The 15,193-nt window shown below is 56.9% G+C and overlaps 2 protein-coding genes across 6 annotated transcripts; both read left to right on the forward strand.

Moving 5' to 3' along the window:
- The first annotated feature begins 4,485 nt into the window (after positions 1–4,485).
- RPS14 (ribosomal protein S14) lies at positions 4,486–7,440 on the forward strand. The gene is made up of 5 exons (XM_027682560.1): positions 4,486–4,620; positions 5,759–5,909; positions 6,217–6,378; positions 6,555–6,631; positions 7,329–7,440. The coding sequence occupies exons 2-5, from the start codon at positions 5,761–5,763 to the stop codon at positions 7,394–7,396; spliced, it is 456 nt and encodes a 151-aa protein (XP_027538361.1). The 5' UTR covers positions 4,486–4,620; positions 5,759–5,760; the 3' UTR covers positions 7,397–7,440.
- Positions 7,441–11,367: 3,927 nt separating this feature from the next.
- Positions 11,368–15,095, forward strand: CD74 (CD74 molecule). Of its 5 annotated transcripts, none has more exons than XM_027682549.1 (9): positions 11,368–11,499; positions 12,730–12,905; positions 13,022–13,113; positions 13,202–13,255; positions 13,428–13,523; positions 13,762–13,852; positions 14,218–14,406; positions 14,749–14,841; positions 14,986–15,095. In XM_027682549.1, exons 1-9 carry the CDS (start codon positions 11,429–11,431, stop codon positions 14,991–14,993), a joined length of 870 nt encoding a protein of 289 aa, XP_027538350.1. In that variant the 5' UTR covers positions 11,368–11,428; the 3' UTR covers positions 14,994–15,095. The 5 variants fall into 5 exon arrangements, with proteins under 5 accessions (XP_027538350.1, XP_027538351.1, XP_027538353.1 ...); XM_027682550.1 differs by having other exon boundaries at positions 14,989–15,095; XM_027682551.1 differs by lacking the exon at positions 11,368–11,499 and adding an exon at positions 12,210–12,417.
- Positions 15,096–15,193: the final 98 nt, after the last annotated feature.

The raw sequence follows: 15,193 nt of genomic DNA on the forward strand, positions 1-15,193 counted from the left end.
GCTCGGCGCGTCCCGCCCGCCGCCCGGGCAGGCACCGCCCCCGCCGCCCCCCGCCAGCACCGCCCCGGGGGCCGCGAGGGGCTCCCGCCGCGCCAGGGCTGCGGCCGGGGCAGCGCTGACCGCCTGCCCCAGTGCCCCCCCTGCCCAGCTCCTCGCCCCGTCCAGACCCCGGGGTGACCGTGAGCCCGGCGATAATCCCCCGGCGGGAGGGCTCTGATCGCCGGGCTCCGAGCGCCTGTGATGATCCATGTGCCGGGCGATGCTCCCACCAGGCCCCCGCGCTCCCGCGGTTCCCCGGGATGAGCGCGATGGGGTGTGCGAAGGGTACGGCGCAGGGAGTGTGTTTGGTAGAACTGGGGTGTCAGGCTCACGGCTCCTAAGTAGAGCCCTTTCATCCTTCCCCCAGTGTATGCACACCCTTTTGTGTCAGAGTTTTAAAGCCAGCCAAGCCTGAGGTTGTCCCCATCCTCCTCCCCAGCCGCAGAACCCAGGTTCAGAGTGCTGGTACACCACATCGTTTCAGCTTTTCCACCCCGGCTCCAAGACAAGCTCAAGGGCCACATCCAAGGAACGGGCTGGCTGCCTCCAACCTGCGTGCACATACACACAAAATTCTCTTCATTCCTCAGAGAGCGGGAAAATGAGCTTAACGTGGCTCAGCTGCTCCACTCCTGCCCCTGCCCTGCCCTTGGAGGCTGCTGAGGACACCAACAGCTTGGGGGGACATGCTCCGGGCCAGGGGAAGGGAGCCCACATTAACCACCAGAGCGAGCCGCTCAGGTTCATCTTAGGGATGTGGTGCATTAAGACGACCCTGTCAGGTTTCATGTCCAGTCCATGGGGACAAGTTTCATGTCAAACTCACAGGGATAGGATGTGGCAGGTCTGCTGGGTTTGGTTCAGGCAGCATGTTCTGGGAGAGCTTCCGACTGAACCAGAGTCGAGGAAGCAATTTCAATCAAATGAAAGAGACAGATAAACAAACAAAAAGAAAAGACGAAAGGAAATCGTAGGGAAAGAGACACAAAGAATGGGACACAATTATGGGCACAAATTTTCTAACAGGCTCTGAGGTGTTTATTGAAGTCAAAGATTTCTTTATCCTTAAACATTTCACTTCCCTCACAAAGCCTTTTCTCTGAAGATCCCTGAATAACTTGCCAATGCCAAAGTTACTTGAAAGCTCAGAAAACAAAAAGGGACAAACAGCAAGTTTTTCAACTGCGAACTGCTGTAAAAGGTATTAAAGGGATTACAGTTTTTTTCAGCCTTAAATGATTTGCAAACTCAGCCTGAAAAAAGTGTCTCCCCCGGGAACAGCATTCCGAGGCCATGCTAACCTCCGCCAGAGCAGATTCATGCACAAATAATTGAGCAAAAAGCCAGCAATGAGTAATCAAAGGCACGCACCAAACTCCAAGAACAATCTGCAGAATCCACAATCTCCAGTGGTAAAGTTTTCCACTGAATAATTTCTTCTGTGAAAAAGGAATTTGTCGAATTCTTGGTCTGACATTTGCTAATACTTTTCTTTTTTTTTTTTAAAGAATGACTGACTCGCGGCAAACAGAAGGCTGCTCAGAAAGGCACTGGGGTTTATTAATACCAGCTCTGCCATTTTACATGAATATCAGGTAGCTTTTTTTTTCCTGTCTTCTGTTTGCAAACACAAAGGAAACCAGTTCCTTTCCTGTGTGCTTTAACTCACAGGCTCTTCTTCAGCACATCTGTCGGAAAGCAGTTCAGCGGCTTTCCTCCACATTGTCTCCAATTTATTAATCAACACTTTCAGCTCCCTACTGAGTTACAGCCAAATTATGGTCCTTGAAGTCCGTGGCAGCACTTCCACTGACTTCATTAGGACCAGAAACTGGCTCTTGAAGTCTCTGCCAATTCCTTAAGTGCTTTAACTTCAGTGTTGGACATTTCTGTTTTAATCTTCTTGTGCCTGTTTCTGACACATCATTTACATGTGTGCATGCACAAAGTGCCTTTCTGAAACTAAAAACTGCCTTAAAAGCAAACAGAAAAGTTTTATTCGTTTACCTGTGAATGGGTGGACTCAGGACCCCGAATGTGTCTTTGCCAGGGCTGTTAGAGGACAGATGCCGTTTTGAGGCGCCTGTTAGAGAGCCCCAACCGCAGACCCTGCTCCATACCAGGGAGACAGCTGGGGTTCATCCTGCTGTGGGAAGAGTTTTGGCCTATTCCAGCTCCAGTCTCTGTTTCAAGGCCACCACTGGTCCGGTGGCTCGTGAGAACAAGTCGCAGCCATGGAAACTGTGATATTTGAGCACCAAAAATTCCTGCTTACGGGAAGCCTGGAGCTGAGACCTTCACAGGTCAGGCCATTTACTTCCCACTGACCCCTCTCAGCCTGAACCAGTTTACTTCAAGGCCAAAGCCCCGCAGGAGGAGAGGTTGGGAGCTGCGTTCCCATTTCCCTGGCCTTTTGGTTTAGTCACTGGCTGAGTTACGAAATCCGCCTGCAGCGTAACCCTGTCTGTGGGTTTCCCATGGGCTGGAGAGGCTATTACCGAGGAGCAGTTGGAATGTTAATTACCCATTAAGGAACTAAATCTGGGGGATTTCTCAAAGCAAATAGACATAATCTCTGGCACTGACCCCACCTCTGGCACTGACCCCACCCTGGCCTGAGCATCCTTCCCTTCCCTGCAGGCTGGAGGATGCAATCCTTGCAGCCCCTGCCCAGTGCCTCCCTTTTTGCTCATCCCAGCCTGGGAAGACTCTCAGTGCTGTCCTCGGCAGTAGGACAGCCTGGCTGGAGCTGGCATTTGAGCCCCAGGAACATTTTGCAGGGTAGGCAGTTCCCTTGAGGATACACCAGGACTAATGCAAGGCAAAGTGAAAGGGAAGAATGTGTCCCATAGAGTGGGAAAAGCCCCATTCTGCCCAGAGGGACCAGAAGCAGCCTGTTTCCCAGCAGCTTTGGGGCTGAGGGCTCTGTGGGATTTCGAACTGATGGGTAATTTTTTTAGCGGCTCATCTGGTTATTCCAGCCTGTTACCCCATAAATGGAGGCCTGTCTGTTTCCTTGCCTCTGGTTTGCATCTGTTCCAGGGCAACATCCATAGGCTGGTACAAGCCTCGCCAAGGATCATCACAGCCAGCCCTGCACACGTGGCTCCATGGGGATAAACCCACCCTGCCTGGCTGCCACGCACCCCTGACTGTCCCCAGGCTCCTCCTCAGACGGGTCACCCGCAGCCACACATGGCCTGATGCAGGCTGACCTCTGCAATACCCCCTGCTGCTGACTCCTTCCTTCCCCCTTCCTCCAAATCAGGCCACGGCCGCTGTCACTGGAGCCCCCGGCTGGAATTACAGCAGTGCTGCCAATGTATATTTTAAAAACCTCTCCTTCGATATTTAAACTGGAAGATCCCTGATGCAGTGGCAAACGGGTAACAAAGACAGGAGTGAGCGAGGGTGGCCCACCAGGTCAAGACGGGCATCCCTGAGCACAGAGGGTTTTCCCAGGGAAGAAACCCGGCACGTGGGAGTGCAGAGAGCCTTATGGACCCAACCTCCTCTCCCTCGTGGCAGCACCAACGGTTTGCAATCTGCCTCTTTTCCAAGGGTCTCTGATGTTCCCCATCCTTACTGTCCTGAGTGCTTTTTAAATGATTTGGAACCAGAAAACTTGCAGGACCACCTTTATGTGAAAATTTACAAATTTTGCTGTAGAGCTGGAACAAACCTCCCTGATCACAGCTCCGGTCCCTGTGCGATTGCTCAGAGCTGCACAGCCTGCGCTGCTCCCATCGGCTGCTGGAGCTCCCCATAGAGAATCACTGGACTGAAACCTCTCCCATTATCTCCTTGATGAAAAATACTCCAGACTTACACATACTGAACCACCACGCACATCCCCTTGTGGGTGAATTCCCAAGCACCTCCTTTTAGCCAGGGCTCCTGCCTGAGCTCGGGGTAGGGACAAGCAGCTGCCTAGAGATCCCCACGACACCTCGCTGTGCTCAGTCCCCACAGCGGAGTGAGGGGGAAAGGCCTGTGCCCCAACATGGCTGAGTGCTGGCTGTGGCTGTGTAGCCGAGGGGAAGGGGGCTGCGTGCTGGAATTACAGCATCTTCATCCGGTTGTTTTTCACACTAGTTCGTTTCCAAAGCTCTCCCGGGGCAGGTCTGTCAAGAACCCAAACACTCAACCGCGCCCGCCTCCATCTTGGGGAGGGGTGGAGGGACAGGAGGTGGCAGCGCCATCTTGGGAAGGTCCAGCCGAAGGGGAGAGGTGGGGAGGCAGCCGCCATCTTGGGGAGGTCAGTGGGAGAGGCAGAGAAGTGATGGTGACGGCGCCATCTTGGGAAGGTCGAGGCGGCCGCCACCTTGGGGAGGTCGGCCCTGCTTGTCCTCGGGAGCGCCGGTCACGGTGTGGCGGCGGCGTCCGGCGTGGCGGGATCGGGACCGGGACCGGGATCGAGATCGAGATCGGGATCGTGATGGGGATCGGGATCGGGGCACAGCCTTGTGCTTGCCGTCGGGGACACGCCGCGTCCCTCCATCCCTTCCGGGTGAGGCGGTGCCCCCCGCCCCCTGACCCCGCCGCTTCCTTTCCGCGGCGGCCGCCGGAGCAGACGGGCAGGTGAGTGCGGGGCTGTCCCGCATCCGTCGCCATCCGCCCGCCCGCGCCTCGCCGCGGGCCTCGGGCTCTCCGCCCGCCCTCACGGGCCCGGGGCTGCGTGGGGCAGCGCTCCCGGCGCGGGGCGGGCGCGCCCGGCCGAGCGGGGCTACGGGCCGCGGGCGAGCCCGGGGCGGGCCGAGCGGAGCTGCCGGCGGGGGGTGCAGGGCGGCCCTGAGCGGCCGGGGCTGTGCCCCCGAGCGCGGGAGAGCGGCGGGGTCGTCGCCCGGGGGTCGATCCTGGCGGTACAGCGTGTGCTGCGTGTGCCGTGTCGGCCTCACTGGGCTGGGGACGGTGCTGTCCGTGCAGCCTGTGGATGGGGTCGGGAAGGGGATGTGGCGCTGTCGGGGCGGCCGTGCAGGCACTGGTGTAAATTGATGCCGTCTGCGGAGAGGGAACCACCGAGGGTGAACGCAGGTTCTCTTGGGGTTGGTTTCCTGAGCGAAGTGGTTGGACACCTCACTTGTGCAGGGCGCCGGCTGTAGCAAGTATTTGGCAGGAGAGGGCAATAGGGAACCGTCTTCCTGTGCTCGGGAGCAGAGGCACAGGATCCATGGCCACCAAAACAAACAGCCGAGTGCTGGGTCTGCTGCCTCCTGTCGCTGGATGTCGTCTTCAGAGGCAGAAGATTTACCTGGGCTAGTCCCAAGGATGTTAGGAGAGCAGTAACGTGGAAGAACCCAAGCTAGTACTTAAAAGAGAAGGTGTGCAGAGTTGGACCTTAGTGACCAAATGAGGTCTTTAGTAGTTGTTTGGCTTGGTGTTTTCTTTCCATAAAGTCACACAAACAAGGGGAAGTGCTTGACAATGCTGGTTACCGAGGAAAGGGCCTCCCTCGTATGCAGTTGTGGTGGGGCCTGGGGACAAGCGCAGCAGAGAGACCCCACTAAGCAGCTGTGGGTGGTGACCTGTGTGCCAGTGTTGCAGCAAAGCTGGGAATCCTGGGGTTTGTAAGAAATCCGCTTGTACCTCCAAATTGCTGCTTTTTTGCCAGCGGTAACTCATTTTTCTTGCTTGGTTGGGACAATAGGAATTTCATAAAATCCTTTAGCAATGCTGAGAAACCTAGCATCACTCATGCTTCACTTTGGTTGTTGTTCAGGAATGGCTCCTCGTAAGGGCAAGGAGAAGAAGGAAGAGCAGGTCATCAGCTTGGGACCGCAGGTGGCTGAAGGAGAGAATGTGTTCGGTGTCTGCCACATCTTTGCTTCCTTCAATGACACTTTTGTCCACGTGACTGATCTCTCTGGCAAGTGAGTATTGAACACCCATCACCTCGCTGTGGTACGTGGCTCCTTCAGGTGTGAAAACAGAAACTAGGCTTGGCAAGAGGTTCCACCAAAGTCCTGGAGCTTCTGCTGAGCCCGATGGGATGGTGGGTGTACACAAACCAGATGGCTTGGTGAGCTCCTCTGATCAATGTTGTACTCAGGGTACTGGGTGGCAGTTTATTGATCTGGTAACGCTGACAATTAACAGGTTCTCTCCCTACCTAGAAGCTGTTCTGGGGGTAGGAACAAGGAATGGCTTTCTCCTGAGTGTTGCCTTTTCCTTCTGTAGGGAAACCATCTGCCGTGTGACCGGTGGGATGAAGGTGAAGGCGGACAGAGATGAGTCCTCTCCCTACGCAGCCATGCTGGCGGCCCAGGATGTTGCCCAGAGGTGCAAAGAGCTGGGCATCACCGCCCTGCACATCAAACTACGTGCAACTGGGGGGAACAGGTACGTCACTGGGACACTGTGGTCACTGTGGTGGCTGATGGTGAAGGGTTTGGGTCTGGGACAGGAGGAGGATGGTTTGGGATGGGGAAGGTGGGATTTTAATTTTGCTAGTTGTTTGTAAACTCTGTTCAACTTCTGAGTCATTTAAGGGGTTGTTGGTTCTGACTCTCCTCCAGGACCAAGACTCCTGGACCCGGTGCTCAGTCGGCCCTGAGAGCTCTGGCCCGCTCAGGGATGAAGATCGGCCGCATTGGTGAGTGAGGGAGAACGGGATTAATTAGTGAAAGGAGCTTTGTAGGCATGTGAGCTGCTTGGTGCGATGGTTTAACTTTGGGATGTTCTTCATGGCTACTCAGGTGGCACCAAAGGAAGGATTTAATTTAAGCAGATCCCTAAACTGATGATTCCTCAGGAGGGGGTGAGAGCACAACTCAGAACCCAAGTTTCTGTGTACAGGGCAAACCTCAGCTCACAGCAGGGAACCACTCTTCCTGTGATGTCACAGCACTTGTCCCATAGCGGTTCAGTCACCTAAAAATACCTTGGTGGTCTCAGCTTGAGACGGTGACTCAGTTATAGTGGAGTTCTCCAGCTGTTGGAGGAGAGTCCTGAACTTTGTGGGGGAGTCACAAGAAGCTGCGGTGGTGGCTGTGCTGAAAATTCATCAAGCATCCTGTTTCTTTGGAAACTCTGTGGCTGCTTGGTTTAAGTGGGATGGGAGATGGGAATTTTTGCTTCCTATACATTAAAAGCTCTGGGTACCTGGTTTGTGGCAAGTTCCCAAGTTCCACTCTACGAATCGTTCCTTCTGCCTGTGCGCAGCTCCTGCACTGCTGAGGTGCAGCTGTGGGGTGTCGAGGTGATGGCTGGGGTTGGTGGCTGTGCCCCATGGGTTTCTGAGGGTGCTTCTGGAAGGTAACAGTGTGTTTTGGGTTTTCTTCCCCCTGCAGAGGATGTCACACCCATCCCCTCCGACAGCACTCGCAGGAAGGGTGGTCGCCGTGGACGTCGTCTGTAAACAGCGCTGCACCTTCTGTTTATTAAAGCTCTCTTAAACCTCTGCTCAGCTGTGTTTTCTTACTGGGGTGTGCCGGACTTCCGTGTAATTCCATCCATGGATGGCTTGGGCTCTGGAGCTTGGCCTCTGGGTTGGGGGGGATGTTGGGGGTGAACTAGGCTGGCTGATCCAAAGCCATGGTGGGTCTTGGGCTTCGTAGCAAAAGCTTCTTGGATACTTGTGCTTTCAAACTGAGTCGTGATCTCTTGGAGGTGTCCTTGCCACGGGAAAAAAGGCTGGGCTGGGAGTGGGAAACTACTGCTGCGTTTTCTGCAAAATGCTGCTTAATTCATCACTTCCCCTTTCTGTGGAAAAAAATCCCCTGCCTGTGCAGATGTTCCTAAGCCAGCATTTCCTTTGGCACAGCCATAGTGCTTTATTTGTTGTTTTTTATGCGGCCATGGAAAATTCTAGAATAAACTTCCCCTGCTGTCCTAAAAGTGCACTGTTTGCCGCTCAAATCGCTGTTTTCCTGTACTTAAAGTCTTCTTTGAACTCTGTGTTGAGAACGTGCTGAAAACACGAAACCAGCAGCAGCTCAGCCAACATGGAGCTGAACAGAGGAGGGGACAGGTCGGGAGTGCAGGGAGTGGGACTGTGTGTGTGTGACCAACAGCTCCAGTCAGTGGTTTTTTAATAAACTCTTGAACACAGTGAAAACTGTTGCTGTGTGTTGCTCCATCCCCGGGGATATTGGTGTGGCTGCTCCCCGGGGCACGTTTGGGGAGAACTCTACAGCAATAACGAATCCAAGGCAGGACCTTTGTGGCAGCACAAACAACTCATCTCTGGGTGCAGTTTGAGTTCCTCTCCCCTCTGCTGCCCACCCAGGCCCGGCAGGGCCGCCCAGGTCCGGGCCATTTCAGCCCTGCTGGTTTTAAGGGCAGATGTAGAAGTGGGACGATGTCTGCTCCACATGAAGGTGGATTTGCTCTATTAATCCTTGGAAACTGGAGCCCTGCTGTGTGCCCAGGGATGGCTGAGCCACTGTACACCCAACCCGCCCTGTGCCATTTGGTGCCCTGGACATGATGTGCCCTGGGCAGGCTGCTCCCTGGGCTTGCTGCTCAATTAATGGCAAAAATACCTTTGATTTCTTGGCAGACCTGACGTCTTTGAAATGGCTTCCTGCATCGGTGTGTAACCACCAGGGGGGAAATGCTGAAAGAGGAAGAGAAACCGGAGATCCAGCACCGAGTGGCTGCCTGGCATGTCACCTTTCTGGAGAAAAAGACCCTCCTGTCAGTGTGGCATGGATGGCTCCCATGGCTCTTGGCAGTCCCTGTCCTCACCCAGGTGGTTGTCTCGGGTGATTCAGTGAGGAACTGCATCACCTGCAACCCCCCTGTAGCTGGGTGATGGCTCCTGGGCTGCATGGGGGTGGGATGTGTGTGCCTGCCCACTCTGTGCCTCCCCAGCAGGGATGCTCATCCTGCCGAGGGCATGGGGCTGCTCAGGGGCTGTGCTCCCCTCCCACACACAGTCTGTGGCCACTGGTGAGCCCTCTGGCTCAGCCCTTCCCCTTCAGTTTGCCCAGGGCCAAACCTGAGCTGTTGAAGGTGTGGCCTTAGGGGCAGTGGGAAATGTGGGTCTGTTCCCCAGACCTTATTCTGTGCAGGGTCTGGGGGCTGAGAGCTGTGAGACGAGGCCCAGCTGGTGATGAATGGCTTCCTGGGAATGCACCTGGGTTATTCCAACTGCCTGCCTCAAATAATTGCTCTGCCGGCCTGGTCCTCAGCAGGTCTGAGCCCAATCCTGGGACCACTCCTCTCTCCAGATGGCTTTTTTTTCCCCGAAAAAGACAACTGGTTCCTCAGCTTCCTGTAATGGTGCTTGTTGAGTTTTTGGCAGCACCAAACACAAAGCCTTGGGGTAACAGGGTGGTGAGGAGCCAGTGCCAGCCTTGTGCAAGGGGGGAATGAGGAGGGTCAGACAGGATGGGAGCTGCTCTCTGAAAGGGTCTGCATCTTCCCTGGAAAAATCAATTTACAAACTGGAAACACTGGATGCCACAGCCACGGGCAGAAAGCGTGTGTGGGGGTGTGAAGAACTGAAGAGTTGATGGGGAGTGTCTGTGTGTGTAGTGGGGGTTGGCTTTGTGCTGACCGTGCCCGTCTGGGCTGGGGCTTGGGGGGCTCAGCCTGCCGGGGGAACAGGGCCCTCCCCCACCCCCAGGTTATCACCCACGTCTGTGGTTTGCAGAGCCAGGCCCAGCTCCATGGAATCGCTGGGGTTTCACTTTCAAAGTTCCTGTTCAGACTCTTTCTGGTTCCCCTTTGGGCTGAGGCTGCTCACGGAATGTGCCTGGATCGTGGCCTCGAGGCAGGAGTTGTGGCCCAAATGAGGAGCTGAGTGAGGTCTGGACCCTCGAGGAAAAACCCGTGTGTCTCCCAGAACCCCCAGTGCCCACAAGGAGAGAGACAAAAAATTTATGGAAAGCTTTTATGTTCTATTTCCTTTTTATTTAGCTTTCTTTTCCTCCTCCCCCCCCCGCCCCCTTTTCTTTCCTCTTTTTTCCCTTTTCTCTCAGTTTTCTCTCCCTTTTTATTTTCTTTTCAAACACCTCTGATGGTTTCTCAGTACAGCTTTATCACTGGTAACCTGGGGTGAGGCTGATGGACCCTCCTGGGCTGGTGCTTCATGCACCCCTGGGTGCCCAGGGCTTTCCCAGCTGGGTCACAGGAGCCTGTGGGTGGGACACCAGGCTCCAGGCACCTAAGCCCTTCTACAGTGGGGCTGCAATTTCCCACGTGGGAAGCCAGAGCATTGTCCCACCATGCCTCCTCCGGGAAGAGCAACTGCCAGGAAACCCTGCCCTGCTCCCTGGAAACGCTCCATGACCATCCCTTTCCCTGCTCTCCAGGCACAGCCAGGGCTGGCAGCATGCCCCTCCAGCCAGGTGCCTCAGGACTGACCCAGGAGAACGAGTGGCTGAACCAGCCCCAGCAGGTTTGCCAGGTAATCAGTGGTGTTTGGCTTTTAGTTCCTCATGCACAGTTTCACTTTTGCCTGAGCCCTGGGCACGGTGGAGCTGGATCCTGACTCTGGAGCTGGCTCTGTGCTGGCACGGTGTGACTCTGGCTCAGTGTGGGCACTGGGGGTGTGTTACCCCTGGCACTGCTCTGGGACCTTGAATAAAATCACCAAGCCTCAGCATTATGCTGTGGGTGGCTGCTTCTGCCCATGTAGCACTTCCAGGGCTGTTGGGAGGGCTGGGAATCCCCGGTGCTTCACTCCCACTGGTGCTTTGGGGTCGCTCACCTTGAGGGGCTGCTCCTCCTCACTTGGCTTTGGGGGTTCAGCCTCCAGAAGCTGCTGCAGGCAAAGCAAGGAGGGCTGGAAAGCACTTAGTCCTTGACTTGTTCCCCCTCACCCTGAGAAGTGCTGGCCAGGGGGGGTCTGAAGTGACCCTCAACCCGGGGTTTGAGCCAAAGTGCAGTTTTTCCCCAGTAGCAAAGGTCGGTGAGGAGGGGTGTACCCTGACAGTGTGTCCACACGGGGGTTCTGCTCTCAGTCTTGGCTGTGGGGTCTGTCCCCATGGTGTCCCACGCCTGATAACCCACCTCTGGACCCCACTTCCTTCTTCGCACATTGTCTTTCACCTCCCCCATCCCAACAGCACATCCCGTTTCTCACCCCCTGCCACCCCCCCCCCATATACCACCTCCTGCCCCCTCCCAGGGGTACCAGAACCCCCAGACCCATGTCACTGATGTCACCAGGCTGGGCACTGTGACCTGCCCGTGGCGTGGGGTGGGCAGCGATGCCCCCACTGAGCGGCCGCGGTGCTCAGCGTCGAGTCCAGCGTAAACTCTGTACTGGAGACCTGTGGAGCAGAGCTCTGCCCGGCAACAAGTGATGCAAGTGCCAGCAGCCAATGGGATTTTTTTTTTTTACTCCCCCCCCCGCGTGTCAGGGCAGGGTGGGGACCGGAGGGTATTTCCAGGGGCAGAGCTCGGGGTCCTCATTTCCATCGGGGAGCCCACCGGAGCCATGGCCGAGGAGCAGCGGGACCTCATCTCTGACCGCGGCAGCGCCGTGCTCAGCGTTGGGAACACCCAGAGGTGCCACTGCCGGGGGGCAAGGGGTGGGGGGCACGGGGAGGGCAAAGTGGGCACAAGTGGGGACCTGGGACAGGGGGGTCATTGCGTGGGTGCGGGATGGAAGGGGACACAGTTGGGCCAAGGGGGTACAGAGTGACTACGGAGCAGAAGGTGGGGGGCACGGGGTGGCTATGGGGCACTGTGGAGCCAAGGGGGCTGTGGAAGGGGCCAGAACGTGGCTGTGAGGCAGGAAGGGACACGGGGAGGATATCAAATGGGTGGGGCACAGTGTGGCTGTGGGACAGGGGGGACATGGAGTGGCTATGGGATGGAGCGGGAGTTGGGTGGCTATGGGATGGGGGGGCATTGGGTGGCTATGGGGCTGAAGGGGGTCACTGTATCTCTGAGGCAGTTGGGGACAAGTCATGGTGATGGGGCGGACAGGCTCAGCGTGGCTGTGGGGCACAGAGCCATGGCTTGAACCTGTGGGGGAGGCAGCACGGCTATGGGACAGGCTGTGGGACAGGCAAGCTGGTGACGTGGCTATGGGGCAGGCGCTGGCCCTGTCCCAACTGGCTCTTTGGGGCCCGCCATCCCATTGCCACCGCGTGTCCCAACTCGTCCCTCTGTCCCAACCCCCGCGGGGGGCAGCCCCCCGCCAAAACTTCCAGCCAATCAGAATCCCGGGAGCTGTGACATCACCAGTCTCCGGGCAGACACCCCCGCAGCGCTGTCCCGTTCGGGACATGTCCCTCGGCCGGGCAGTGCCCGCTCCCCGTCGGGCAGCGCAGCCAGGGGGTGGCCTCTGGAGCACCGCTGCACCCCTATAGTGCCACATGCACCCGGCGGGGCAGCATCTGGCACAAAATTTTAAAAATTAAGTGCTGTCCGGCATCCCATGGGCTGTGTCCTCTGCCTCAGGAATCAGCGAAGATTCAGGTGGCTTCATAATCCCGCAAAAGACGATGCCCAGAGTGATATTGTGCCCCAAAGTCCCCTGGCAGTCCCCTGTCCGCACCTAAATGTGCCCACGTGCCCCTCGGCACCCCTCCCGTGCCCCCCCCCCTCCCGCCCCCACAGTGAGTTTCAGTTCCTGGTGTGACCTTCACGCTGAGTTTTCACTTCTGCACCCTGCAGTGGGGCAATTTGCATTTGTCTGGCTGCAACCCCCCTCCCCCGGGAAGGGCGTGTTTGGGGCGGGGACAGGGTGATGGCAGAGGATCATCTGAGCTCCCTGTCCGTGCCCCGCAGGTCGGTGTTGGGACGCAGAGCCGGCCTCTCCGCACTCTCCATCCTGGTGGCCCTGCTGATTGCTGGCCAGGCCGTCACCATCTACTTCGTGTACCAGCAGAGCGGGCAGATCAGCAAGCTGACCAAGACCTCCCAGACCCTGCAGCTGGAGGCTCTGCAGAGGAAGCTGCCTGCCAGTCAGTAGCCCCGTGGGCTCCAGTGTGGTGGTGGGGGGTGTCCAGGGAGAGGGGACAGGTTCCCTCTGGCCCACCCAGCCCTGCTGGTGCCCCTCACGGTGCTCTTTCCTCACCAGGTGCCAAGCCGGTGAACAAGATGAAGATGGCCATGGTGAACACCCCACTGGTCATGAGGGTCATGCCTGCTGCCCCCCTTGCAGACCTTCCAGTAAGAGAGTTTCACCACTGCTTGGCACTGCCTGCTGCCCTCAGGGCTTGCTGCCGTGCTCACACTACTCCTTTGCTTTTTCTCTCAGGCCATGGCCCCCGCTAGCAACAAAACCGAGGACCTCGTGAAGCACCTGCTGCTGGTAAGGTCCCCTGCACCCCTACTCGCCCTGCAGCTGCCCCCCTGCACTGGTCTGGGGTCTCTTGGGGTGCTGGTGGGAGCTCCTGGCCTCCTGCAGCATCTATCTGGATGATTTCAGCACATGCCCACCTCATTTTTCTTTGCCCTGTCTCACCGTGGTCGTTTCTTTGCAGCAAGCAGACCCTGGGAAGACGTTCCCGGAGCTGAAGGACAGCTTTCTGGACAACCTGAAGAGACTGAGAAACACCATGGCTCACACAGACCTGAAGGTCAGTGCTTGCTGCCGTCCTACTCTTCCCCATCCAGGAGTCCCCTGCTTGGGGGAGGGACTGGAATGTCCCCACCTGGAAAAACAAAGGCCTGCTTGAGCCAGGCTTGGGCTACTCCCCCCATGCCCATTAATGTGCTGGTCCCTCACCTTCCCTTGCCAAGCTGGAGCTCGATGCACAGCTCCCCTGGGGTGAACTGCCCCCATGCCCATTAATGTGCTGGTCCCCCTCATTGCAGTCCATGGAGTCCTGGATGTACAACTGGCTGCTGTTTGAGATGGCCAAGAACCCCAAGTCGGAGGAGAACAAGGGAATCCCGGCAACTAAAGGTATTGGGGATGGGGCTGCTGAGCTGTGGAGGGTCAGGGAGGTGTTGGCATGGGGCATCCCACAGGGAGCCAAGCCCTCCCTCTGGTCATGGTCCTGTTCATTCCGTGGGGAGCCTCTGCTTGGTGGCCTATAGGACATCACAGAGCACCTCTGTCTGCTGCATGCAGGGCATTTGGGGTGAACAAAAGGCTGAACACAAATCCTCCACCCCTGGCTAGCCCAAGAGCTTGAGAAAGGTCACGGGGCTGGGGCTTGTTCACCTTTAAATTAAACTGCTTCTGGGTAGAATCTCCTGCTGAGGCTGCTGAGGGGGAGAAGGGCCTGGGAGGCTGACGGGATCTCCCCTCTGTTTCTGTTGCCCTAGTGCAAACTAAGTGCCAGGCCGAGGCCAATTTTGGGGGTGTCCATCCAGGCCAGTTCCGCCCACAGTGCGATGAGAACGGTGACTACCTGCCCAAGCAGTGCCATTTCTCCACTGGCTTCTGCTGGTGCTGCTACAAAAACGGCACCAAGATTGAGGGCACTGCTACTCGGGGAAAGCTGGACTGCTCCGGTAGGTTGCCAGGGAGGGGAAGGAGAGGAACGAGCAGTAGGCAAGGACTGCTTGGGATTAGGGAGGAGGAGAGCTAGGAGAGGAGAGGAGAGGGATACATGCTGTAGGGAGCACCCCTCTGGTGCCAGCACGTCAAGAGTAGAGGGGACCCTTAAAACCACAGCCACCCCAGGTCTCTGCAGGTGGAGCTAAGGTGTGCAGACAGGGTTTTCCATGAGCCCCCCTTATCCCCAGCCCACAGCCCAGCAGGGGGTGCAGCCTCTCCCCCACTGCCCTCAGAGGGATGGGGCGTGATGGGGCAGCCCTGGGGTCCAGCACCCATATCCTGCCCTCCCTTTGCAGGGGCTGCTGGTCCCACCAGTGCAGCTGCCATCCCGGATCCGGATGAGATGATCTTCTCCGGGGTGGACACACTCAAGCTGAATGCAGAAAAACGTGAGTGTCCAAGTGCAGTCCAGGACCGGGAAGGGGAGCTCCTGGGGGAGCACCAAAGCACTGCTGGGGAGGTTGTGATGGAGACAGGGGTTTTATTTGATCCTTGAGCTGTCCTGCTGACTACCTCCTCTTTTTCCCCCACAGCAGAGTAGAAGATGCCAGCAGTTGCCTCCAGCATCCCAGCTCCTGTCTGGTTTTTTTCCCCTGTTTCTTTTCTGCGCTTACATTGCTGACCTTTCCCCCGCTGCAGAACACCAGCTGGGTCTGAGCTGCCACGACTATCAGTGCTAGAGAGAAAGTGTCCCCTCAGAGGGTGGGTAAAGCAGGCTGGAAAATGATTTAGTGCTAGAGA

This window comes from Neopelma chrysocephalum, unplaced genomic scaffold (genome assembly GCF_003984885.1).
Source record: "Neopelma chrysocephalum unplaced genomic scaffold, ASM398488v2 Primary Assembly neopelma1_63, whole genome shotgun sequence".
Classification (NCBI taxonomy): Eukaryota; Metazoa; Chordata; class Aves; order Passeriformes; family Pipridae; genus Neopelma; species Neopelma chrysocephalum.

Bases quoted from the DNA above. Each gene is read 5' to 3' on its own strand.
- CD74 (XM_027682549.1), top strand. From the start codon at position 11,429: ATGGCCGAGGAGCAGCGGGACCTCATCTCTGACCGCGGCAGCGCCGTG. The intron at 13,256-13,427 runs GTAAGGTCCCCT...GTTTCTTTGCAG, and splicing joins TCGTGAAGCACCTGCTGCTG to CAAGCAGACCCTGGGAAGAC. The intron at 14,407-14,748 runs GTAGGTTGCCAG...CTCCCTTTGCAG, and splicing joins GGGAAAGCTGGACTGCTCCG to GGGCTGCTGGTCCCACCAGT.
- RPS14 (XM_027682560.1), top strand. From the start codon at position 5,761: ATGGCTCCTCGTAAGGGCAAGGAGAAGAAGGAAGAGCAGGTCATCAGC. The intron at 6,379-6,554 runs GTACGTCACTGG...ACTCTCCTCCAG, and splicing joins CGTGCAACTGGGGGGAACAG to GACCAAGACTCCTGGACCCG. The intron at 6,632-7,328 runs GTGAGTGAGGGA...TTCCCCCTGCAG, and splicing joins GATGAAGATCGGCCGCATTG to AGGATGTCACACCCATCCCC.